At 43.8% G+C, this 27,398-nt stretch overlaps 1 protein-coding gene across 50 annotated transcripts in view; it reads left to right on the forward strand.

Moving 5' to 3' along the window:
* Nucleotides 1-27,398, forward strand: part of ABI3BP (ABI family member 3 binding protein) — a 433,553-nt gene that overhangs the window by 314,328 nt on the left and 91,827 nt on the right. For 49 of the 50 annotated variants that reach the window (XM_033942663.1, XM_033942658.1, XM_033942659.1 and 46 more), the window contains 3 exons: nucleotides 893-967; nucleotides 1,922-1,987; nucleotides 10,574-10,642. In XM_033942663.1, the coding sequence (XP_033798554.1) occupies nucleotides 893-967; nucleotides 1,922-1,987; nucleotides 10,574-10,642 (210 nt within the window). The remainder of the gene's footprint in view (nucleotides 1-892; nucleotides 968-1,921; nucleotides 1,988-10,573; nucleotides 10,643-27,398) is intronic. The other variant, XM_033942670.1, reaches the window with a different exon arrangement.

Below are 27,398 nucleotides of genomic sequence, written 5' to 3' on the forward strand. Positions count from 1 at the left end.
TACCTGGCGGGCCGCATATGGTCCCCGGGCCGCGAGTTTGAGACCACTGAGATAGAGGGTAACTATACAGGACACTAAGATGAATAGGGAATACACGATTTAAGTAAAGGATCACTTACAGGTCATAGACCTGGGGGGCCACCGCAGGAGCGGACTGCTGGGCACGATGGACCCCTGATCTGACCCGACAGAGGCAATGCTTATGGTCTTATGTTCTTATGATATCATCACTCCAGTTTTTGGCTTTAATACTTTTCTATTTTGCTTTTTCCTTTTCGTGTCCTCCAAAATTGAGCGCCTTTGTATCTGTTGATTACTCTAAAAACCAGATTACTCTAAAAAAGAGATCAAAGTTGAGATCCCCTGACTTTGGACAGTTCCTTCAAGCAGTAACTTTATTAAACAATGCCTTCCTATGGATGCTGAAGTCTGAAAAAATCATAAGCAACTGTGCATTATAGTTCGGGCATTTTTTCATCAGATGGAAGGAGTTTTGGTTTTGTTTTTTTACTGTATTCAGCAGATGCTGTCATTCGTTTTGCATTATTGTATATGACTGCTTCCATAGTAACATAGTAGATGACGGCAGATAAAGACCCGAATGGTCCATCCAGTCTGCCCAACCTGATTCAATTTAAATTTTTTTTTTTTTTTTCTTCTTAGCTATTTCTGGGCGAGAATCCAAAGCTTTACCCGGTACTATGCTTGGGTTCCAACTGCCGCATTTCAGTGCAGTCTTTTACCTATATCTTTTCCCTTCAAATGTTTTATATTTGCAGTGTGTACCTGGATATTCTAGAGAGGAGCAGGTAAATTTGAATGATGCATTGTTACCCAGTATGGTTCAGAGCAACACTGTGGTGATCTCTACTGTCTACGTTTGTTTCCACAGCTCCCAGGGAAACAATCACAGAACCTGTTATGTCTAAACTACCAGTCCTTCCTCAAAGGCCTAAGGCAACATTGGGTAAAAGTGGCCACTTCATTTTTTCTTTAAATGGAGAAAAAAAACCCATCTTTCTCATTGCTACTGCTATATTTCATATACTGGTAACCTTCATTTCTCCATTTGGATCAGCATGGGCTATTTCAGAGTGCTAATACCTCTCGCATCCTTTCATTATGTTGACCTTCCATTTGTCTTCAAACCTCATGAGGTGGCTGATCTCTTGCAAAACTGAAAGCTTAATCTTTCTACTTGCATCTTTCTATCCCCTCCCACCTACTCATTTTTCTCAATTTTATTGCAAACAGAAGCATCACTCATTTTAGGAAATAATGTCAGCTAAAAAGTTGGGATTAATATTCAGCTGGCAGCCCTCAGCATTTTGGTGCCCATCACCAGCATTATGGCCTGGCATTGAATTTCCAGACATATCCAGGCTTCGGCGCCAAATTTCCAGATTTGCAGAGCTGGCTAAAGCATAGCCAGTTAAGTGCAATATTCAGCACTTAACCAGTTATGAGACACTGACTGAGTTTTATGTGGTTCTATTTATGTAGTTACCTTGGCCATTAACTGCTGAATATTGCCACTTAACTGGCCCAATGCTGACTTTGACATTAACTGGACATTTTCAACAGCACTAACAGATTAAGTACCGCTGAAAATGACCCGTTAGCCCCGAACAAACAATTTAATCAGCCAGGATTTGTTTCTGGACAGTTAAATCAGTTTGAATATTGGCCCAGTCATTTTTACTTTTATGAAGTTTGGTGTACTCAACATAAACTGGCATTCTGGTATGTCCCTTCCGGATTCAGTACATAAGGTGTCCAATCCATAGCTCCCAGTGGAACAGTCACCTCGTGTACTGAATCCTCCAAGGACTACCAGAAAGAAGATTACCAAAGGTGAGAACTGAATCTTCCATCGCTGACACTGGAACTGCAGCAATTAATTCTAAGTTCTTTCTTTCAGGTCCCTACAGAGGTCATTTCCGTTCACCTAGACCCAGAACATCTGCAAGACCTTGGACTAGACCAGGTAACAGATGCCTTTTAGGACTGTTATGACTGAATGTACATGTACACACAGAATGAAGGGACATACTTTTAACTAATATCTAACGACAAAATAGTGTGTGATATACCTAATGATTAGCTAGCTCTTTTCCTGCTTTAGGAGTGACCTACTAGCAATTAATTATTCTCAAACAGCCTCAAATGCTCAACCAACATAGACAGCAGCTCACCTGCCTGTGAACACTATGGAGCTTATAATCAAAACTTAAACACATCTAAAAATCCGCCCATGTACCCAGTGGCGTACCTAGGGTATGTGGCACCCGGGGCCCATCATTTTTTGACACACACCCCCACCCACCCTCCATGTAAAAAATATTTTTTTGTAATAACCATGAAACGGTATAAATGGTCAGAATAGAAACAGGGAGTGAAAATATTCTTTTATTGAACCTCATATATGTAACCATTATTCCAAACATAACATAACATAAATTATGTCTGAATTGTCATGACATCAGAAGTACGTATGGAGTAGTTGCAGGTGATGCTTGGGACAGTTCTGATTGTGTTAGTTCGATTTATGTGTTTTTTGAATAGAAGGGTTTTTATTTCTTTTTTGAAGGTTTTGTAGTCTGTGGTCGAGGTCAATAGGTTGTAGAGTTGGGGGTCGAGTGTTAGGAGGTTGTCGAACTGTTTTTTTTCTTTTGACGTTTTTGGTTGGAGGGTGTGTGAATGGTGTGCGAGTTCTCCTATGTCTGGTTGAGGTGGATTTAATTATTTAGCTGAAGAAATTAGTTACCCCCCCACCTCCCCCATTCCACACACATTAATTCTCTTCCATTTTTGTTCCCATTATAAAAAACACTGATAAGTTCTCAGAAAAAAAATACATTAAAATAAGAAGTGAAACCAAAGGCCCCTACAGATGAGAACATAACATAAGAATAGCCTAACTGGGTCAGACCAATGGTCCATCATGCCCAGTAGTCCATTCTCATGGTAGCCAATCCAGGTCACTAGTACCTGGTCAAAACCCAAAGAGTAGCAACATTCCATGCTACCGATCCAGGGCAAGCAGACACTTCCCCATGTCTTAACAACAGACTATGGACTTTTCCTTCAGGAATTTGTCCAAATCTTTCTTAAAACCAGCTAAGCTATCTGCTTTTACCATAACTTCTGGCCACTTCATTTTTAAGCTTAGATCTTTCCTTCCAAACAGAGACCTTGCTAGATGTCAAATACAACACAAGGGAACTTCACACGGACTTAGCTATGCAGGAAATGTGAATCTCCTCATACACCCACCTATAGTGCAAAAATGTGCAAAGGTCTGTTTTTTTCTTTCGATCACTAGATAGCCTAATGCCACACAAGCAGCACTGTTACAAAAGGTCAATGCTAAGGTTAACAAAGTTTCCTTCCTTGGACCACAAGGAGATACTGACAAACCACTGGAAGAGATCCCAAAACAACTACCTAGGCACAATACCCAAAGACCCACTCAATGTGTGAACCAGTTGAGTGGAGTGGACTAACTGGGGGGTGGAAATGGGCCCGGAGTTTGCTCAGGAGAATTTCCCAGACCACCTCTTCCTCTCAACACATTGACACACTGCCACCACCACCACCACCACCACTAGGAACACCTCACCGGGTAGGCCAGCAATGCTTATAAACTTTATAAAACGCATTATTATATTTTTTTATAAAGCACATATTTTAACTGAACTCTCTGACATCCTCAGCCTTTCCATTCACAAAAATAGAAGGAAGAAAAGTTCCCATTCCTGCTGTCTCATGTCCCCGGCCTATACAATATTTTTCTTCTGCAGACCCTTCAAAAGTCTGACCAAATCCTCATTTCACTTGCATTTTAAAATACTGAGGATGCCATCTCTCCCCAATCCCAGGTCCTAAAGTCTGAGACAGTAGCGCAAACTGCCCGATTCAGGAAAAAAATTTTGATTCAGCCTATTTAATTGGTTTTTCGATTCAATTTTCCTGCCCAGTTGGGTGATTTTTTCAAAAATCCTGTTGGGTTTTATAGCTTTTTCACCCCCTTTGGCTTCTCCTAACCACACTGGCGCTGTGGTGTAAATAAAATAAAGAAACAAAAAGGACTTTTCCTCTCTCTGTTAAATCCTAGCTCACGTTTGCGGTCTAACACCAGCTCTGGCAGGATACACATTTCAAATCTGATATATTGTAATCACAAAACAGAAAATAAAATTAATTTTTCTACCTTTTGTTGTCTGGTTATTTTTCAAATCTTGTTGGTCCCAGGCTCTGGTTGTCTTCTGATAACTTGCTTGCCAGGGTCTCCTTCTTTCTTCATGCTAACCATCCATCTGCCATCTCTATCCTCCCTTTTCATTTCCCTTCCCTCCCCAGGAAGTCTGGTATCTTTCCTTTTTTTCATCTCCCTCCACAGATCCACCTATTCTTAACTACCCTTTCATCCGGCATCTCTCCCTCCTTCCCCATCACCCCAGAGCCCACCATCTCTCCCTTTCTTTTCCCAATTACCCTCCTATCCAGTATCTCTATCCCTCCTCCAAACCAAGCCTTGTGTCCAATTTCTCTCCCTTTCTGTTCCTTCCCTCCCTAAATCCCATGGTCCATCATCTCTCTCCCTCTCCTCTATTTTCAGACCCATTATTTCTTCCCCCCCAAAGTCTGGCATATGCACATCTCTTTGAACACCCCCTTCCCTCTGTGTACTTCTACACCAGGGTCCCCCCCAAAGGCCTGTCCCCCCCTTGAAGGCCTACACCCCCCCTTGAAGGCCTGCACCCCCCGAAGGCCTGCACCCCCTTGAAGGCCTGTCCCCCCCTTGAAGGCCTGTCCCCCCCTTAAAAGCCTGCCTGCCTGTCCCCCCTTGAAGTCTGCCTGCCTGTCCCCCCCCGAAAGCCTGTCTCCCCCCATGAAGGCATGTCCCCCCCTTGAAGACCTGCACCCCCCTTGAAGGCCTGCACCCCCTGAAGGCTGCACACCCCCAAAGGCTGCACACCCCCAGAAGGCCTGCACCCCCCCAAAGGCTGCACCCCCCCCGAAGGCCTGCACCCCCCCCGAAGGCCTGCACCCCCTTGAAGGCCTGTCCCACCCCCCCTCTCCCCCCCTTAAAGGCCTGCCTGCCTGTCCCCCCCTTGAAGGCCTGCCTGCCTGTCCCCACCCTGAAAGCCTGTCTCCCCACATGAAGACTTGTCACCCCCCTTTAAGGCCTGCACCCCCCTTTAAGGCCTGCACCCCCCTTGAAGGCCTGCACCCTCCGAAGGCTGCACCCCCCCCAGAAGGCCTGCATCCCCCCCCGAAGGCTGCACCCCCCCAGAAGGCCTGCACCCCCCCAAAGGCCTGCATCCCCTTGAAGGCTTGTCCCCCCCTTGAAGGCCTGTCCCACCCCCCTGACCCCCCCTTAAAGGCCTGCCTGCCTGTCCCCCCTTGAAGGCCTGCCTGCCTGTCCCCCCCTGAAAGCCTGTCTCCCCCCATGAAGGCATGTCCCCCCCTTGAAGGCCTGCACCCCCCTTGAAGGCCTGCACCCCCCCGAAGGCTGCACCCCCCCAGAAGGCCTGCACCCCCCTGAAGGCTGCACCCCCCCGAAGGCCTGCACCCCCCCGAAGGCCTGCACCCCCTTGAAGGCCTGTCCCACCCCCTGTCCCCCCCCTTAAAGGCCTGCCTGCCTGTCCCTCCCTTGAAGGCCTGCCTGCCTGTCCCCACCCTGAAAGCCAGTCTCCCCACATGAAGACTTGTCCCCCCCCTTTAAGGCCTGCACCCCCCTTGAAGGCCTGCACCCCACGAAGGCTGCACCCCCCCCGAAGGCCTGCATCCCCCCCCCGAAGGCTGCACCCCCCCAGAAGGCCTGCACCCCCCCCCGAAGGCCTGCACCCCCTTGAAGGCTTGTCCCCCCCTTGAAGGCCTGTCCCACCCCCCTGACCCCCCCCTTAAAGGCCTGCCTGCCTGTCCCCCCTTGAAGGCCTGCCTGCCTGTCCCCCCCCCCCTGAAAGCCTGTCTCCCCCCATGAAGGCTTGTCCCCCCCCTTTAAGGCCTGCATCTCCCCCTGAAGGCTTGTCCCTCCCCTTGAAGGCCTGCACCCACCGAAGGCTGCACCTCCCCAGAAGGCCTGCACCTCCTTGAAGGCCTGTCCCCCCCTTGAAGGCCTGTCCCACCCCCTGTCCCCCCCCCTTAAAGGCCTGCCTGCCTGTCCCCCCCCAAAAGCCTGTCTCCCCCCATGAAGGCTTGTCCCCCCCCCTTTAAGACCTGGATCTCCCCCTGAAGGCCTGCCTGCCCGCCCCACCCCGAAGGACCGCTCACCCCCCATCCAGACGTCCGGTTCTTCCCCTCTGGCCTCCCCGCACCATTTAGAGTAGAAGCAGCCTGCAGCAAGATCGCGATGTCAGCGATCTTGAGCTGCTTGTGCTGTCCTCCACCGCGGACCCGCCCCCCCTCCTCTGACATCAGTGGAGGGGGTGGGACCGCGGCGGAGGACAGCATGAAGCAGCGCAAGATCGCTGACATCGCGATCTTGCTGCAGGCTGCTTCGGTACTCTTAATGGTGCGGGGAGGCCAGAGAGGAAGAACCAGACGTCGGGGGGGGGGAAACGGACGCCGGAGCACCCCCTCAGGGCTCACACCCGGGGCGGACCGACCCCCCCCCTTGGTACGTCACTGCATGTACCCATAATCAAACTGATTTTCTGGACGTGTCGCAGGACTTTATAGGCTTCTGAATCCCACTGTGCGCCCATAGCTAAAAGGTGCATATCTGGAGGAGTGGTTAGGGAAGTATATGGGCGGGATGGGGGCCGACCTAGACTTAGTCATCCTGCAGGGATAATCAAATGTTTTATTAGACATCCTGGACAAAACTTAGAGACTTTGTGAGTTAGACCATGTAAAAACAGATATAAGTGCCAAAAAGATATCCAAAGTGACCAGATAACCACTACAGAGGCAAGGTAAAGACCCACATACACTCCCCCAGTGTTCACTGACCCCCCCCCCCCCTTCACACACTCACAAAGATCAGAACAAAAAAGTACATACCTGTCTCCAGAACACCTGGTATAGAGCTGCACACAGGTGTCTTAAATAGCCTGGGGGTGGACTAGTGAACCATAGAGAGGAGGACCCACTACATTTATGGTAGAACATATGCGCCCACCAACCTTCCCCAACCCTACTCTACTGCCATATAGGTGCCACCTGCAGCCATAAGGGCTATTAGGGTTGTAGATAGTTACAGTTACAAGTGGGTATAGTGGGTTTTCGGGGGCTCACTATAACCTATAAGGGAGTTTTGGTGAGATGTTTATCTGGCACACTTTTTGTGAAGTTCACAGCAGTGCCCTCTAAGGTGCCCCACTGCTCTGTGGCCAGTCCATAATAAGATTGGCCTCTCCTATGCCTAAATGGTCTTGTTTTGGGCATTTGGGACTTGGACGAAATTTTAGTTGAAAATGTGATATAAAGATAGAGGTCCTGGCAGTCTGGATGAACAAGAACCTGGACGTCCATATAGATGATTTTTGAAAAAAAATATTCTAGACATATTTTTCGAAAATGGGCATTTTCCCACTGCCGACTTTGAGCATCAAGTACCATATGCTTAAATCAGACTTAGACGTATGTTTTGATTATGCCCTCCACGCTTCTATGGAGCATAGAAACTTATCATCAGCTGGTGGTACCAGAAAAAAAGTGCACATCATATACAAAGTCTACTACATAGCAGTAAAAAGCAAAGTGCTCCAAATAAACTGGTATCACAAGAAGTTAATAAAAAAATTATATAGATGTCACTCCCAAAACCAGGAAAGAGATATCTCATATAGAAAAGTTCTCCAAAAAAACAACAACCCAAAAACAAAAAAACAGAACTTAACTGAAATTAAGCGACATTCTGCATCCATTCAGAACAATCATGAGAGGCACAGCGGTAGAAAAAATTCCTCCGGTCCGTCAGTCTGTATTGATGAAATCCTTTATAGCTAGAACTGTAACTCCAAATTCTTCAGGCACTGTTCAGCGCTAGCTATAAAAAGTTTCATCAATACAGACTGACGGACCGGAGGAATTTTTTCTACCGCTGTGCCTCTCAAAGGTGCTAGCAAATCATTAGGCATATTACACACTATTATATTGTTAATTTTATGTCTATATAGCCATGGGATCTTCATGTTTTAGACTAGTTTCCATTTGCTATGGAGCCTCTTGCCATATAATACAACTAACACGACCAGATCCCTCTGAGGCTATGGCATATTTTTATACATCCATCCAAAGAATGATTTCTTGCCTGAGATTTATCCTGCTGAAACTGATCTCAGGCTGACATGGAAGTGATCATATTCAATAGAATCAGGGTTGAAAATGCTCCAAATCTATACATGCTTTACCTTCAATTATTTGTGGGGCTTGTGATCATGTTTATCTCTTCAGATCTTTCGCAAAACCTTAAAAACCACTATGGGCTCCTTTAACTAAGGTGCCCATAGTGGCATTAATGCGCAGAATAGAGCGCGCTGAATTGCCGCACGTGCTAGACCTTAACGCCCGCATTGAGCTGGCGTTAGTTCTAGCCGCATAGCGTGCGGTAATATCCTGCGTGCGCTAAAAACACTAGCGCACCTTAGTAAAAGGAGCCCTATGTTTCATTGCTTTTTAGGCAATAGCTCCAATGAATGTTAATGGATCTTTCTTTGTGATCTAATTATGTAAACTGAATCGAGCTCCTATTTTTAGGAGATGATTCGGTATATAAGACTAAGAATTAGATTAGATTAGATTAGTACCGTATTTGCCGGCGTATAAGACGACTGGGCGTATAAGACGACCCCCCAACTTTTACAGTTAAAATATAGAGTTTGTTATATACTCGCCATATAAGACTACCCCTTCTTCCGCACACCTTCTGCACAACAAATAAAACTTAAAAGAACATCAGAATTTATTTCAACAATTTTAATTAATTCACTAAAGCTGAATAGAACAATAAACCCATGGGAGCTGCCATGCTATTTGTTTTCTAAACTGTTAACCAAACTGAAACTGTCAATGATAGAAGGAAGATAACACATAGAGGGAGAGAGCAAGTGCCGGGCAAGTCCCTAGCAAGTTTGCTGGCATGACAGTTTCCCTTTAACAGCCTTCAAAAGCCTCCTGTTCGCCCCCGCAACTTCCTTAAGGGCTAGACTCCACACACGGCCGCATGTGCGAGAGACGTAGTAAAGAGAAAAGGGGTGGGGCCAGAGCGCCGCTGCTTCCCGCTGCGCAGGATGAAGGAGCTGGCACCCTTGTCACACTGATGTCCCGCCATGGCCCCGCTGATGTCCCGGCAGGTTTACTAGTACCGTAAGCACCGTAAAGAGGTAAGGAAGGAGATGTTAGGGCATGTAAAGTAAGGGCATGTAAACAGTACCCGGCGTATAAGACGACCCCCGACTTTGGGGAGGATTTTAAGGTACTGAAAAGTCGTCTTATACGCCGGCAAATACGGTAATTAATTTTTCACAAATCATTACTATTGTTGGGGGGGTTTTGTTGGATTAATTTACAGCAGGGGGATAAGGAATTATGGACCTTTAATTCTCCACTAATCTAAGGGCAGAGCGATTAATTTCAGCACCAGATATAGTGTGATTTAGGGCTCCTTTTACTAAGCCGCACTAGCGGTTTAACGCGTGTACTAGCGCGCACTAAACCGCGGGGGGCGCTAGCCGCTCCCGCCTCCTCTTGAGCAGGCGGTAGTTTTTGGCCAGCGCGGGGGTTGGCGCGTGATGAAAAGTCGCGCGCGTTAACCCCGCTAGCGCGTCTTAGTAAAAGGAGCCCTTAGACTGCTTTACTAATATATAAAACCAAAAAAACTCTGTGGAGTGACGATGTTTCTAAATGGACTTTATTTTAAAGTGTCAAAGTTCCAAAGATACACTGAAATCATCCACATAAAATAATTCCATCCACATAAAAATAAATCATCCACATAAGAGCCTTAAAGGACCTAGTCCGCTAGGGATACAGGACCCAACACGGTCCGCGTTTTGACAAAAAGTCTTCTTCAGGGGTCCCTGGGGGTCCTATAAAGGTGAGTACGTGGGAAACAATTGTGTGGTGAGCCAGAAGTGAGACACTGCTTGCATTTGCAATGGAAAGAGAAGTGAGACATATGTTAATGTCTGATTTTTTGTAAAAAATCTCTATGCTTTTAATTTTGAATTATTTATTGGAGATTTAAAGAACAGCTTACGGGTAAGATTCAAATGTAATGTATCTGCCTTTGGCTTGATGGTTGTTGCTTTGAAAGATTTTTTTGTCCTTTTGCATAATTTTAAGCTAGCCAAGGCCACTCTGCATTGAACTTAGGGCTCCTTTTACAAAGGCGCGTTAGGGCCTTAACGCGCAGAATAGTGCGCGCTAAATTGCCCCACGCACTAGACCTTAACGCCAACATTGAGCTGGCATTAGTTCTAGAAGCGTAGCGCGGGTGTAGCGTGCGCTCAAAACACTAACGCGCCTTAGTCAAAGGACCCTTCGTTTTCTTTGACTTCTGTATCTGTTATTGAAAACAGTTGTGAACTGTTTCAACCATTTCTAACTCTTTTCTCTTCAGCTGTCAATGGAACAACCCAAGGATCTGTCAGAACAAAACCATCGGATGGGTTCAACTGGCTGCCAGATAGTAGGTATATTTTTCAGATTTTTCTGTGCCATAGTTTCAGGTGGCAATTCAACTCAAGATGGCCTACTGTTTCCCACAATTGAATATACACTCGGATAAAACTCAAAACTGTCTTATCTATAAATCCGAGCATGCACTATATTTCAAGAAAGTGCCAACTTTAAATTTGTCTTTAAACAATTAATAACTATTAATTTATATAGCCAAGGCCTCAGAAAGTTAGAGTGAGTCGGATGCCATGAGTGGCACTGGGGGATCCTTGATAAAGCAAAATCTTTGCGAAACATGTCGGATCATTAACTCCCAGTCACGTTGAAATATGAAATTCATCGGAAGATTAATTTATAATTATTTATAAAACTTCTAAAAAATATATTAAATTATTAAAAACGAATTTAAAAATAAGTTTAAAATGAACTGAGGCCAGTGAGGAGAATTATACACCAATATTCCTGCCGGATACAATTTATTATCGAAGGCGGAGGAGGTGTTTCTGAGGTCTTGGTTCTATAAATTAATAGTTATTAATTGTTTAAAGACAAATTTAAAGTTGGCACTTTCTTGAAATATAGTGCATTCTCGGGTTTATAGTTTCAGGTGGCAACAGCAAAGTGTCAGCAATTTATTTCTCACTCTCTTTCTCTTGCTATTGTGATTTAATTTGTCAATACAATCATTGTAGAACTGCTCAGTACAATTTGAAGAGGTGTTTCAAAACCTGAGAAGTACATCGTTTTTTTTTCTTTTCTTTTTTTTTTTTTTTTTAATTCTTTATTCATTTTCAAAATTACTTTAAGTGTTAAATATAATCATACACATTAACAATAAATACATCACTTAGAAACAATCATATTGGAAACAGACTGCCTGTATAGATAGCCATAAGATATATGAAATTTGAACAAAAAGATATTTTTTCATAAGATATATGATATTCAGTGAAAATAATTTTCTTATGTTGGTTAGAATTCTTGAAAATAAAAGCCTGCATTTATCCAATCAACAAGTTTCATACTTAACAGGGTTTGGAACTTATCTCTTCAATTCTAGACTGGTCATGGAAGAAAATGAGTCAGAATATACTAGTGTTGCAGACCCCTCCCCCCCCCCCCCCACTATATTAATAGGGGCTGAGGGTTACCTCGGGTATGTAATCAATTTGTGATGTCTTTGGCCAAATAGTCACTTAACCCTCCATTGCTCTAGGTGCAAAAACTTAAGATTGTGAGCTCACTAGGGACAGAGAAAATACATGCGTATAATAAATGCAATCTGCTTTGGTTGTACCACAGAAAGGTGACCATGACTCTTTATCCTCAACTTTGACTCACAGCAGACTGAAAAGGGTTTGTTTTTAATAGATAAACGAGGGGGTGGTGAAAAGTTCTCAGCCCAACCAACCAGCTTTCTAAATCCCTATCGTTCTTCCCTTTTCACGTTCTTTTTTGCAAAGATTGTAGTTCTTGCCCATCTCCTTATGTCTGGTGTATGTCCGTAAGTCAAGTTATTTGTGGTACTAGCATTCCCTAGTACTGTCCAGCCTGATTTAAAAAAAAAAAAAAAAAAATTTAAGCCGGCAAAAGCCCTGACAGCAGTGACAGGAGTCTTCTTCTCCTGTCATTACTGTCAGGTCTCTGCCCCCCGACTCAATTGGTTCTGAGGTGCAAATCATTTGCATGCAAACTTGATAGTGAATCAATCACTATTTAAAAAATCGGCCAGGAATCATCCAACAGCGATTGACTCCACTATCTTTAGTGAATCTGGCCCTAAGAAACTTCTCCATCAGATGCTCTTCCTACATAGCAGTTGATAAAAAGTGGAGTAAACCAAACTTGCCTGTCTGATTAACTGATCTGGCTTTGTACAATGGGGTTTTCCTTCTCGGTGGGAGTTGCAAACTAACCAGACTACTCTGTGCCTCAGCTCACTTTATTTGTTTATTCTAAAACTAAGGTCTGTAAATCATGACTCTTAAGTGGCCTTGAAATGAAAATTCCTACTAAGTAGGTGAATCACCACAATGATTTCTGCATTAAAACCAAAGATTATTCAGATTTTCTGGGAGACGAACACTAAATAAAAACAATAAATGCATGAATTGGTTGGGAAAATAAACAAGGGAGGATTCACCCTCCACACCCTTCCTTCCTCTCCCATCTTTGCCTTGAACAGTTACCAGAATGTGGTATGTGGTGTTTTTGTTTTGTTTATGAAGCTAGTAAGAATGGTATAGGGTGTGTTTTTTTTTCTCAAAGTTGTTGGCATTGACTAGCAAGCTTGGACCAGCTGCTATGAATTCTCTGTGGCTTCAAGTTCTGATGTCTGACAACCTGTTCCTCTTTTGGGAAACTGCAGGATTTGCTAAAACATTCCAGGCCGCAGAAACTGGCTCTGTTTTTGCTGCTGTTGTCATATACTGGATTCTGAATTATGAGGTTAGATGAAGTATCCCACCAGGCTCTCCGATGGTCAGTGGCAGACGGCAATGCAAGGAAAGTCAAATATGACTTTTGTCAATTCCATAGAAGGGTTACTCTTCATATAGTAATACCCTTCACAAACATTTAATAAATTCTTCAATATTCAGACAGTGGTGGTCAGTGCTTTTTAAGCATTGACCATGGCCAGCTAAATTAGCTGCAGATATTCAGTACTGAGCCATGTCCAGGTACCAACATTGAATAGCTGGCTTTCACTGGACAAGTGCTGGCCTTAGGGAGGAGTTCTATAAGTCTCTGCTGATATTCAACTGGGACCTGCATAACACTTGCAGATCCCTGCTATTTATCAACCGGGACCTACATAAGGGGAGTTTACATTTTCCTTCTCCCTCTCCCCCGACCAGCTCCAGTTCCCCCTCCGTCTTCCCTGGCCATCTCTAATGCGTCCTTCTTGTTACCTGACAAGCTCTAATCCCTCCTTCCACCCAAGTCCAAGTTGCAGTAGGCCCCCTCTCCAAGCCTATTTGAACTGGCTTGGTGGTCTATAGGCAACAGGGGTAGGAGCAAACCCAACTTGTTCCTGCCTCTCGCTGCTCCTCAATGAAAATGGCCATCTTGGCCTCTAGTGGTAGTCTTGCATTACTACTGATAGAGGATGACCCCTAGTGGAAGTACCAGTGCTCCCCCAAAATTCTCAAGGGTTCCATTCCAGAAACACCCGCGAATTTCAAAATACCGCAAATGCGGTTTAAGGGGCTGATCAAAGGCAGAAGAGGGCAGCTGGGGCGCCGGCAGGTGCTGAAAATCATTTGCAGTATTTTCCAAACACCTCTTACTGGTACTAAAATCAGGCTACACCAATCAGGAGCTGCTTTGACACGCCAGAGAAAATGTTAAGTATCATTTATATTTGGGGAGGGTTTTCAAAGAGGTCAAGGAAGATGACTTTAAAATATGCAATGTCACCTCAGTAATAACAATAGAAAAATAGACAAATATAGTGCAAAATAGACAGCAGATATAAATTCTCAAAACTGACACATTTCAATCACTAAATTGAAAATAAAATCATTTTTCCTACCTTTGTTATCTGGTGATTTCATGAGTCTGGTTGCACTTCCTTCTGACTGTGCATTCAATATTTCTTTCTTTCTGCCTCCTGCACGCTTCCTCTCCTACAGATCTCATTCCCTTCCCCAACCAACATCTGTCTCTGTTCCTCCATGAGTCCAACTTTTCTTACTCTCTCCTTTACCCCTATTGGCAACATGTCTCCCTCTCATCTCCCGGATCATGTGCAGAATTTTTTTTACCACTGCCCACCAGCCTCATATCGATTTCTCCTTCTATCACCCCTCTCCAGCACCATGCCACATCTCCTCCTCCACCACTATGTCCAACATTCCTCCCCTTTGCATCCCCTTCAATCTGTCCCTCTGTTCCCTCTCCACCACCATATCCAACATTTTTCCATCTCATCCTTCTCTTCCCCATGCATCTTTACCTCAATCCTCTCTCTCTATGTACATTTTTCCTCTTTCTTCCTTTCCCCATGTGCACCATCTCTTTCCCTCTCACTCACACACTCATGCCCAACAATTCTTCCAACTTAGTGCTTCCTTCTTCCCTCCTTCCCTTCTGTGTCCCATGTTCATGCCCCCTCCCTTCCTTCTGTGTCCCAAGTTCGTGCCCCCTTCCTGCCTTCCAGCCTTTATCCCAAATTCCTCCCCCTCTTTTTTCCCTTTGTCCCACAATCATGTCCCTCCTCTCCCTTACTTGCTACAATGAGCTTGCTCTCCTTAGGGCTGTCCAGCTGGGCTGCTACTTCAGCCGCACAGGGGCACATTGCGGGCAGCGGCTGTTACTCGCTGCACGTGGCTGACCCACAAGCCTTCTCTCTGACATCAGCTCTGACATCAGTGAGAAAGCTTCTGCGTCAGCCACGTGCAGCATGCAAAAGCCGCTGCCCACGACACATCCCTATGTGGCTGAAGGCCCTGATTGGTTCTGATTGGCCCAAGGGGCGGGGCTGGTGTCTGAGCCAATCAAACCTTAGGCACCTTCCTCCCTTTGTGATCGCTTAAACCCCTTTTTTTTGGGGGGGGGGGGGAATAGCCAAATGATGTTAGTGCATCAATCGCTTGGCTACTTTGCATGGGGTTTTAGCTAATTTGCATGACCAGATCGGAAAATGGGCAATCGAGGGGAAAAACACACAGTGGGACGTTTTGTGCATCGAGTCGGTAAAAGCGATCATCACTAAAGCTGTGAAAACAGGTTTAGCGACGATCACCGACCTTAGTGCATCTAGCCCACTGTCAGGTAAGGTGTCACCCAGTTAGATCTATCAGGGTTAAAAATTGCACCCCTTTAACCTGGCTGAAAATATATGTATGATTTTTCCTGGATTAGAAAGAGGCATTTTTAGAGAAATAATTAGATCAGGAGAATAAACTACATACAAAGAACTGAGGCCCTGATTCTATAAATGGTGCCTAACAATTAGGCACTGAACAACGAAGAGCCTAGTGGCTGTCGATCATGAGTTAAGCATCAAAACCTTAGGCACATCCTATTTATGCCAGCATTTTCTTGGCCTAAATACCAGCATCTAAGTCACAAAACACACTCAAGGTTCACCCACAATCGTCCCTAACCATTCCTACTTTCTGGTGGGAGCCTAGGTCTAGGCACCTAATTGGAAGTTATAGACACCTACCAAAATTGGTGCCTATGATCTGATTGTTTATTAATTGCTAATTAATTGTGATTTTCAATTAACGGTTCAGTTTAAGAACATAAGTATTGCCTTATTGGGACAGACTGAAGGTCCATGAAGCCCAGTATCCTGTTTCCAACAGTGGCCAACCCAGATCCCAAGTACCTAGCTAGATTCCGAGTATTAAAACAGATTTTATGCTGCTTATCCTAGGAATAAGCAGTGGATTTCCCCAAGCCATCTCAATAATGGCCTATGGACTTCTCTTTTAGGAAATTATCCAATCCTTTTTTTTAAAGACTGCTAAGCTAACCGATTTCACTACATTCTCTGGCAACAAATTCCAGAATTTAATGACACGTTGTATGAAGAAATATTTTCTCCGGTTTGTTTTAAATCTACTACTTAGTAGCTTCATCGCATGCCCCCTAGTATATTTGGAAAAAGTAAACATCTACTCTTTCCACTCCACTGAGTATTTAATAGATCTTTATCACATCACCCCTGAGTCCTCGTTTCTCCAAGCTGAAGAGCCCTAGCAACTTTAGCCTTTCCTCATAGGGAAGTATCCCATCTCTTTTCATCACCCTTCTCTGTACCTTTTCTAATTCCGCTGTATCTTTTTTGAGATACAACGACCAGAATTGCACACAATATTCGAGGTGCGGCATTATAACATTTTCATCTTTATTTTCCATTCCTTTCCTGATAATTCCTAGCATTCTATTTGCTTTCTTAGCCACCGTCACATATTGAACTGAAGGTTTCAACATATTCTCAATGACGGCACTTAGATCCTTTTCCTGGGCAGTGACTTCTAAAGTGGAACCCTGCATCACATAGCTATAGTTCGGATTCCTCTTTCCCACATTAGTGTGAGCACTTGTCAGCTGTCATTTTGTTGCCAGTCTCACAAGGTCCTCTTGCAATTTTTCACAATCCTCTTGCGATCGAACAACTTTGTGTCATCTGCAAATTAAATCAGCCTAATTAAATAATTAACTCATCTCCCCTTTTATAAAACCATGCAAGATGTTTTTAGCTCGAGCTGGCGCAATAAATGCTGTGCGCTGCTCCAATGCTCATAGCAACTCTTTGATCGTTGGAGCAGCATGCTGACTGGCACTAAAAACCTCTCTTGTCAGCTCCATTTCCTGCAGCTGAGCTTGCAGCCCCTGTTCTCCCTGCCAGTTCAGTTGATTGCAGTTCTGGCGTCATGATCAGCTGAACCGGCAGGGAGAGCAGGGGCTGCTGGCTCAGCTATGGACTGTTCCACTTTGGAACTCACCGGTCAGGAAAAGGACCTGGGTGTCATCATTGAGAATATGTTAAAACCCTGAATTCAATATCCGGCGGTGGCTAAGAAAGCAAATAGAATGCTTGGAATTACGGGTATAACTAATGGGCAGACTGGATGGCCTGTTCAGGTCTTTATCTGCCGTCATTTACTATGTCTTCAATTAAGTCTGTGTCCATGTCATCCAGTTGTCTAGGGGGTCTGTATACCACACCAAGATACAGGCACTATGTTTCTATGTTACTATAGGGAGAGGAGCTGTGCCTAACGATTGCTCTTCTGAGCAAGTGCCAGGCACAGCTCCTCCCCCTTTTGCCAAATAACATGTATATGATTTCCATGCTATTCATGCTGAGCATCACCCGGTCTGGAAAAATTGCTCCCACTATGGTACCTTTTACCGTAGTGTCGGAGCTTTGAGCATCAGGGCCTTAGTCATTAGCCACGACAGTCAAGAGGAGGGCAAAAAGCTGCTACAGCCAAAGCAAAGCAATCCTGAGCGTCACATAAACTGAAAGAAGCAAATTGATTTAGCAAGTTGCCCTCATTGTGAATAATTTTATAAGAGAGCACCTGGATGAAAAATCCAAAAAGGTGCCTATTTTAAGCCTGTTTAGTAAAGGGTAGGAGGTATGGATTTGATATACTGTACCACCTTTCTGTGGTACAACCAAAGTAGTTTGCATATATTCTGTGCAGGCACTTTTTCTGTTCCTGGTTGCTAAGTACATATATAGAAAAATACTTATAGACCTTGTATACCAATCTCTAAATAATGTGCCCAACATTGGTGTGCATTGCACTTGGTATCCTACCGACTGTTGCAAAGTTTATAATCTTTATCAACTCATCATAAGAAAAGAGAAAGACAGGGCTTGCCCGACTATTACCTAGTCTAGTACGTAGGGTAGCAATTTCTGGTGCAACTGGAGTCAAAGCAAACAATAGGCCCTGTCAACCACACAAACTGAAATAAATAACAAGAGGCAGGTGGGTAGTTTTCAAAATAGCCCATTTATGGATTATTTTAGGAAGAGTGGTGTTGAGTGGTCATGATTATTGAGGAGTTAAGGGGCTTAAAAAGTTCATTGGAGGGAGTGCAAGACTGAAGGGGACATGGGGACAAATTTTTCCCCATCCCTGCGGGAACTCATTTTCCTGTCCCGTCCCGGCGAGTTCTTTTCCTGCCCCTGCCCCATTCCTGCAAGCTCTGTTCTCATCTGCACAAGCCTCAAACGCTTTAAAATCATAAGAAGCAACATTCTAGAGCTCAGATTGTGATGTCATAATGCCTCATTCCACCAATGCCTAAGCTCTGTCCTCATCTGCACAAGCCTCAAGCTCTTTAAAATCATAAGTAGCAACATTCTAGAGCTCAGATTGTGATGTCATAATGCCCCATTCCACCAATGCCTAAGTCTGTCCTCATCTGCACAAGCCTCAAACGTTTTAAAATCATAAGTGTTCGAGGCTTGTGCGGTTAAGGCAGAGCTTACAGGAATGGGGCAGGGACAAGGACAGCGGCAAATCTTGCGGGGATGGGATGAGGAAATTGAGTTCCTGCGGGGACGACAAATATGTCCCTATGTCATTTTCTACCTAGGACACCCAGTACCCTTGCAGCAGCTCTGGGAGAAGAAAGCTCTTTCAAACTGAAGCATCAGCTTATCTTATGGGACATAAATAAACTTGTCTTGTTTTGCAACTTTTGGTAGAGTGCCTAGTGTTATATATTTTGTCATCTGTTCATTCCAATGGGCTTTTTCAGGACATTTGCAGATAGTAGCATTTTGGTGGGGAGCATGAAACTGGCTAACATAAAAAGAATACAAGAATTTAGAAATGACAACCAGCTGGGACTTTATGAGAACAGTAAGGATTGCTTCTTGGCATTACGAGAGGAGGTACCAGAAATAGATGGAACCATGGTCTGTATCACAGAATATACAGAAGTAGAGTGCAAAGGCTGAAAACGGTCATACGGTGTGATATATAATATAAACAGGAAGCAACAGTTGCTAAAGCAATATGGTTTACTGGGAAACAGCTCTGTACTGAAGCTTGAACCTGGGGAGGGGCGTGTTTAGCACACAGAGGCTGATGCAGTAAAGGGTGCTAGGCTTTGAGCCCTGATTTGCTCAGCTGTGATGCACAATTTTGTAGGCACACAATGTGAAACGCACAAGCCAGCAATGTGCAAAACCTTATATGGACACCAGTGAAAAGCTTATGTAAATCCATAATAAGAAAGCTATTAGTTATTCGGCACAGATACAAGGGAAGTGCACAGAAGATGAAAAGGCTGAGCTCAATGCCAAGTTTTAACACAAGGTCTGAGGAGCACTAACTAGAGTGCAAGAATGGTTGGCAAAATGCTTTCATAAACTAAACACTGATAAAACTGAATTACTATGGTTTGGACTAGAGACACACTCGATTTCATCTTCTTTCATACTGGCAAATGGAGTTAGCTTCAACAATGAAAAATCATTCAAGGTCTTGGGAGTCACTTAAAGACAGCTCACTGAGAGTTGAAAATCATGTCAACAACCTAGTCCGAAAATAATTTTTTACATGCAACAGCGTAGGAGAGTAAGACCATATTTTCTCCATCAACACTAAAGGATACTGGTCTAAGTGACTATTCTAGCCCTACTGGATTGCTGTAATGCACTGCTAAACTCAACTAAACTAAAGCTTAACTTTGTATACTGAGTCATCATTCTGAGAAGGCTCGACTCGGTTTACAGCAATTAAATAAACAGGGAATGATTTACAAATGATAAATAGAAGATAATAGCAAAATTTCAAAAGAATTCATTTTCAAAATGTTTGGCAAACAGAGTAGTTTTTAAAGATTTACGGAAAAATTGAAATGAACTGGAACTCCTTAAAAAAAGGGGAGATCATTCCAGAGTTGAGAGAGTTTAAACACCAAAGATTGACTGAAGATCTTGACTCCTTTAATCCCGTTTTTAGAAGGAAGGGAGAGTTTAAATTGTTGGATACCTCTTGCAAAGGAGAATCGGTAAACATTCCAAAATAAAGAAATAAGAGGATTAAAGATACCGTGTAGAATTTTAAAAGAAATACAAGCGCATTTAAATTGAATTCTAAAATAAACCGGGAGCCAATGAAGACTCTGAAGCAAAGGGGTCACATGATCAAATTTACGTTTTCCAAAGATCAGCTTCACAGCAGTATTCTGCTATCAGGAATTCTGGTGAAACTAATGAAAAAATTCCAGCCGATATAGAACACTGCAGCTAGACTCAATTTCTACACATCAAGATTTCATCACGTTACTCCACTGATTATGGAATTACATTGGCTCCCAGTAGAAAAGCAGGTCAAATTTAATTTATGCTGTTTAACATTTATGATCTTGTATGGAGAGGTTCCTGATAGTTTCCACATTGACTTACTAGCAGATCTGTTGAATGTCATAACTCTGGTCACTTGATATTATCCTTTCCATCTCTGAGAGGTGTAAAATGTAAAACGATTCACTGTAATTCATTCAGCTATCAAACTGCCAAAGTCTGGAATCTTATACCCACAGAGATTCATACTACTACTAGGTAGCGGTACGCTTTTTTTTTTTTTTACATGAAAACATGACTTTTTCAGAAATCCTAGTTAGGAGCTTAGTCTGACCATGATTTTGCACTATCTCCTTCCTTTACAAAGCCACACCTGCGATTTTAGTGCTGGCAGCAGTGGTAATTGCTCGGACGCACATAGGAATTGTAAAGGAGGGGGTATATGACTACCTCTGAAGTGAAAATACTAACCCACTAAGTCAGAACTCTATTTTAACTTTACATTGTATGTATATTTCTTATCTAATGAAATATGGTAGTAACCCGCTTTGAATTCCACTCCGGAGGATTTGACAGGATATAAGATCACATATAATATAACATGTAAGTTTTTCCTGCAGTCAGCATTAGTGAGGATTTCATGCCTGTTTCTTCTCTTTGCTGTAATCATAGAAGACCTACGACCTTTTTTCTGGATTCCATAGAGAGTGGTCCAAAACAAAAAGAAACTGTGGAACCGATGTTCTAGATCAGTGGTTCCCAACCCTGTCCTGGAGGACCACCAGCCAGTCGGACCTAATGAATATGCATGAGAGAGATTCCCTGACCCCCTGTCCAGCAGTAGCGCTTCTCTCTAACTTTTACCCCCCCCCTGTTCAACAGCATCCCTTCCCTGCTCCCCCTGTCTAACAGTAGCCATTATCCCTTCCTTTTACCATATGTGGAGCTATCTCCAACGCTCACACTCTCTCCCTGTCCTCCTGCTCCAGGGTGCTTGATTTCCCCTGATTTCCCTCGATTTCCGGTCCTTCGCTTCCTGTTTGTCTCTGTGGGCAGCATTTGGTTTTTTTTCGTGTAACCCGCTGAAACTGACGTGTGTGCCATGCACCGCGTGCCACAAATAGCCACACACGCCACAAATAGAATACAGCCACGGAAGCACACATCACGGTGGCAGGGATCATGGCCTCCTAAGTGCGCATGCGCGTTTAGGGTTTTATTATAGAGGATGAACAACTGATAAAAACAAACAATACAGTATAGCTAAAAACACAAATAGCTGCTATATGTAAAAATGCACACCTAGTCCAAAATGAACACATTTGCAAAACAATATCGCTGATGTGTAATGATACAAATGGCAAATGGAGTTAGCTTCAACACTGAAAAATCATTCAAGGTCTTGGGAGACGTAGTCTGCGAGGTTGTCACTGCTGCTCAGGATTTCACAATTTGTGGATGTTACATTTGATTTAGAACTGCTTCTCACATAACTGGATCCGTTCACTTGATGGTTTATTCATATTTAAATAGAAATGTCATCATATATTGAATCGCCGAGGAAGGCTATTCATAACTGAAATACAAACCGTGTTGGGTCTGCACCATTTACACATCTTTTTTGTACAGCAGTTTTACTGGATTTGTATCATTACACATCAGCGATATTGTTTTGCTTATGTGCACATTTTGGGCTACATGTGCATGGAGTACGTGTGCATTTTTACATATAGCAGCTATTTGTATTTTTAGCTATATTGTTAGTTTTTATCTTTTGTTCACATTTTTATATCTTTTTTTTATCTTTTGTTCACAGGAGGGGCCTAAGGCTACTGGGCCTATTCCAATTGGCTCAGGCGTCTGTAGGTGGGGTTTGAGCCACCTAAGCCAATCAAGCCCTAAGGCCAGCCATTCAAGGGATGGCTGGCCGGATGGATGGACGGGCTTGGCACCCGTCTGTCCGGCCAATGTTTTTCAGGTACGGAGGGGTCAGAAGGCTCATGGGGTCAGCAGGGGGGGTCTTGCAGTTCGGCGGGTGGGGGAAGTTTTTGGCGGGCCGATCAGGGGTCGGGGGGGCAGTCGGGGGGAGGTTGCATCAGTGCAGGAGGGCTTGGGATCCCTCCTGCCTGGATCTTAGTGGGGGTGGGGGATAGGGTGGTCACCTGGGCAGGAGGGGTTGGGTTCCCTCCTCCTCGATCTTGTAGGGGGGGTCACGTGGCCAGGAGGGCTTGGGCTCCCTCCTGGCCCGATGTCAGCGGGGGGGTTTGCGGCTCGCCGGGGCAAGAGGGCTTGGGCTCCCTCTTGCCCCGATCGTTGTCGGGGGGGGGGGGGGTCGCGGTTCGACGGGGCAGGAGGGCTTGGGCTCCCTCCTGCCCGGATCGTTGTAGGAGGGAGGGGGGTTGGATTCTGTAACCGGTGTTGTTTTTGACAGATACTGGTTACAGAATCTAGCTTTTAGACGAAGGACTAGCTCCTCCTTTGCCTAAAAACCCTTGTTTTGGGTGTTTCGGACTTAGGCTTTTTTAAGGTTGAATATATGGTGTAAGTTTGGATGTAGTGGTGGTCTGGGTGTTTAAACAGCTGAACGTAGAGGCAGGTCATTATAAAAAAACCTCCTTGTGGACGTTTTTTTTAATAATGGACATTTTCCGTGCTTCTACTTTCTTTTTCTTTTTTTTTAAATATCTTTATTGGCAATTGTTTAGGGCCTTAGGCCAAAAGGGGTCTTAGACATTTTTTTTTATTATGCCCCTCTAAGCTTTTTAAAACAAATTCAAGAAACTTGTTTTCAATATTCTGCAAATCAACAGGTCAATAGGGTGCCCATGGCAGTCAATGGTTTTGTTTTTTTAAATACTGGCCTATGTAGGCTTTCTATACTCAGATTCAGTGTTGGGCCTGAGTGCAACGCTGACTATCCAGCTATTAGGTGATTGCTTAGAGTTATCTGAGCATCGTCAATATTTAGCAGCAGTACCTGGATATCTACCCAGTTATCCTTTTCGTTGTCCTAAGTTAACCAGATAGCTATCTGCTGAATATTGCTGGTGTCCAATAACTCCTGGCTCCACCCAGACACCGCCTCTGCCCTGGCATTGCCCAGATAGTGGGTGCCCAGATTTTCAACAGCACTGTATGGGTAACTGCTGCTGACAATCCAGGTTAGACCTGATGAAGACATCTGGACAGGATCTTTTTCTACCCAGATACCTCCTGCTAAACATTGCCCCCATAACTATTGTTGGCACATATTTTATTCATTTCATCTCAGAGACTCTGCATACAATCTTTATTATGTTTTCTAGATATTTTAATTGTTTTGATATCAAGCTGCTCTGAGATGGTTGGGTTACGTCTTCTTCAGGGGTCCCATAAAATGGTGGTATCAAGGGACACACAGCATATTTTGATCGTGAAAGTACACAACATACAGATCAGGCATATTTGTTGCATGTCCCTTGATACCACCATTTTATGGGACCCCTGAAGAAGACGTGTTGATCGAAACACCGAACGTGTTGGGTCCCCATATTTTGTAGAAAGTGGTCTATTTTGTACACAACAATCTGTTTTAAATAAACTTTGCCTGCATCTTGTACACCTGTCTGCAGTTCCTTTCTTTGGCTTTGGATTATCGCATTTTAACTGCAGATTTGTTGGATTTTCTTCTTTTTTGCCTGGGTTATGTTTGTTTCTTGCTCCTTTTCATCGGGGATTGAAAGCTGTGACACAGGCAGATGAGAGTTGGCAACTCCAGTGTCCAGATGCTGAATTTGGAATGTGTTTTTCAAGCAGCATCTGGAACAGAATCACTTCCTGGCCTTCTGTGGGTAGACCTGTTTAGGAAGTCTCTAGGCCAGCTGGTAATTTAACATGGAAGTTCCAGAGTGAGAATCTCATGCATTCCGCTTGCTCTATAGCACACCCTCCATCAAAAAAAGCTACATTCTGCAGTTGTTTTTCAAGATCTGTTTCGCTCTTGCCATTTCTATACTTGTTGAGTTTGAGTACGTAGAAGCTGTCCAATTTGTCCATAATTGGTTGTCCTAGTTATTATGATGCCAAATATGGCATCATCCATTAACCCAAAATGACTCTTAATTATGTGGCCAATCAAATTATGGGTGCCCTAAACATTTCCAGCTTACGTCTCGCAACTTAAAAGCATTTCAAAGTCTAGACTGAAATATACTCATCAATACGATAATTATGTAGCTGACTGTCTCGCTTCATGCTTTTGTTTTTCTTAGTGAAATAATGGTGGTCTCTCTCAGTCCATTACTGTGTTTAGATTCAGAATTAGACTGATGCCTGTATGGGACCCAAGGCAGATAGAAATCAAAAGGCCCTTCCTGCCTTTAAAATGCAGTGCCTCACAAACAAAGGAGCTGGGGAGCCCATCAATATCCAGGAGTTTTCAGTGTCTTTTTGCAGTGTCTTTGTGCATGGAGCTTCCAGTATCTTTGCACAGGAACTGTGACAAGAATGTCCATTACCCCATCCGACCCACTGTTTGGGAGATACTGAGGTTGATCAGTTGCATGGCTGTCTTCCACTTACAATACTGAATCACTTGAGAATTTTTGTTTCGTAGAAATAACTTCATGTCATTAGGAAGGCAAATACCAAAACCAGACTTGGGTTGTAAAGCCAGAGAAATCTTTGTACTGTGTATTCACCACATGAGCCACCTTGGAAAATATAAAAACAACATTGAGGAAGTGGTTAGAAAACTAGCTAAGGAATGCACATTGAATTACACATCATTATTAAAACCTTGATGTGCAGTGTGATGAGGGCATTCAAGCCTAGACAGCTGAAAATGGAAATTAATTAGCCTCCTTTCTATAGAAACCATAAACCATATGAGTGAGCCACAGTTAAACTATATATACACAATTTATCAGCAAGAAGACAAGCTTATATATTAAAATTGGAAAGCCTCGGCAATATATTTTTTTCTACAGTTGATTGGGCATCCAAAAATATTAGCCATCAAAGATAGGTAAGCATTATGTAACATAAAAATCCATTGACGACAAACTTTGCAGAAAATAATCATAGCAAAAATTGTAGAAAGCCAAATGTGGAAAATCTAAGGGTTACTTGCTCAAAATGAGATCAAAGTCATGAAGGCATCATTGCTGCACAGCACTGAATGAAAAACTAAAAATGAACAGCTGACAAACTACATAAAGGGTGATTTTCAAAGCCATTTCCAAGTGAAAATGAACTATTTGAAAATGACCAGCTTTCTGTAGGGATACAAATGCAAGCATAGTTTCTTAGTGGGGAAGAGATAGTTATTAAAGTATGTTATAATCCTAATGTATTATTTACCCCTTAGTGAAGGTTAAAGGGGAATAATAAGGGGCTCATAATCGATAGAGAAAAATGTCCAAAAACCAGCCTAAGTCGGCAGTTGGACAAACATTTCTCAAAAACGTCCAAGCACCAAAAATAAAAACGGGTTTTGGACGTATTTCTAAACGACCTAGGTCACAAAAAACCACCTAAACACACCAGATAAGCACTTCAAACACATAACACAGACCCCCACACACTACCCCAATGATCACCAACCAACCCCCCCCCCTCGCCCCCATGAAAATTTTATTCACAACTTTAAATTTCAGCCTCCAGACCATCACCTGGCCACCTGGCATAGGAAACATAGAAACATAACATAGAAACAGAGTATGACGGCAGAAAAGGGCCAATGGCCCAACAAGTCTGCCCACTCGAATAACCCACCCCCCTAAGCACCTCCTCAAAGTGAACCCACATGTTTATCCCATATATTCTTAAAATCTAGCACGTTGTTGGCCTCTACTACCTGGAGTGGAAGATTATTCCAATGATCAACCATCCTTTCGGTGAAGAAATACTTCCTAATGTCCCCATGAAATCTCACATCCCTGATTTTTAGTGGATGCCCTCTTGTTGCCGTAGGTCCTGTAAGGAAAAAGATGTCTTCATCCATCTCCATATGGCCAGTAACATATTTGAACGTCTCTATCATGTCTCCTCTCTCTCTGCGTTCCTCGAGAGAGTATAGCTGCAACCTACCTAGCCGTTCTTCATATGAGAGATCCTTGAATCCCAAGACCATCCTAGTGGCCAGTCCCTGAACCGAATCTATTCTCAGCATATCCTTTCGATAATGTGGCCTCCAAAATTGAACACAGTATTCCAGATGCAGTTTCACCATTGACCTGTAAAGCAGCATCACCACTTCGGGCTTACGGCTTACGAAACTTCTCCGGATGCAACCCAGCATCTGTCTAGCCTTGGATGAAGCTTTCTCCACTTGATTGGCAGCCTTCATGTCTTCACTAATGATTACTCCCAGGTCCCATTCTGTAACAGTTCTAGTTAAGGTCTCACCATTCAGAGTGTAGGTTCTGCAAAGGTTTCCGCTACCAAGGTGCATAACTTTACACTTCTTGGCATTAAAGCTCAGCCGCCAAATAGTAGACCATTTCTCCAGTAAAAGTAGGTCCTGTGTCATACTGTCGGGTACGGTACCTCCGCCTATCACATTACATAATTTAGCGTCATCGGCAAATAATGCAATTTTACCCTGAAGTCCCTGAGGTAGATCCCGTACGAAGATATTAAATAGGATTGGACCCAGGACCGAGCCCTGCGGTACTCCACTGAACACGTCTGACGTTTCGGAGGGAGTGGCATTTGCCACCACCCTTTGAAGTCTACCGCTGAGCCAGTCTTTAACCCATGCAGTTAATGTTACTCCAAGTCCCAGCGAGATCATCTTGTTCAATAATCTACGGTGTGGGACACTATCAAAAGTCTTACTGAAGTCCAGATACACTACATCCAGGGACTTTCCCTTATCCAGTTTCTTTGTTACCCAGTCAAGCCTAGTCGTCCAGCCCAGAGGCAGCATAAGTCATCTTGGGGGTGGGTTAGGGACCCATAGAGAAGAGGACCCATGCCCATAAGCCCCTGT

This window comes from Geotrypetes seraphini, chromosome 4, assembly GCF_902459505.1.
Source record: "Geotrypetes seraphini chromosome 4, aGeoSer1.1, whole genome shotgun sequence".
NCBI classification, from domain to species: domain Eukaryota; kingdom Metazoa; phylum Chordata; class Amphibia; order Gymnophiona; family Dermophiidae; genus Geotrypetes; species Geotrypetes seraphini.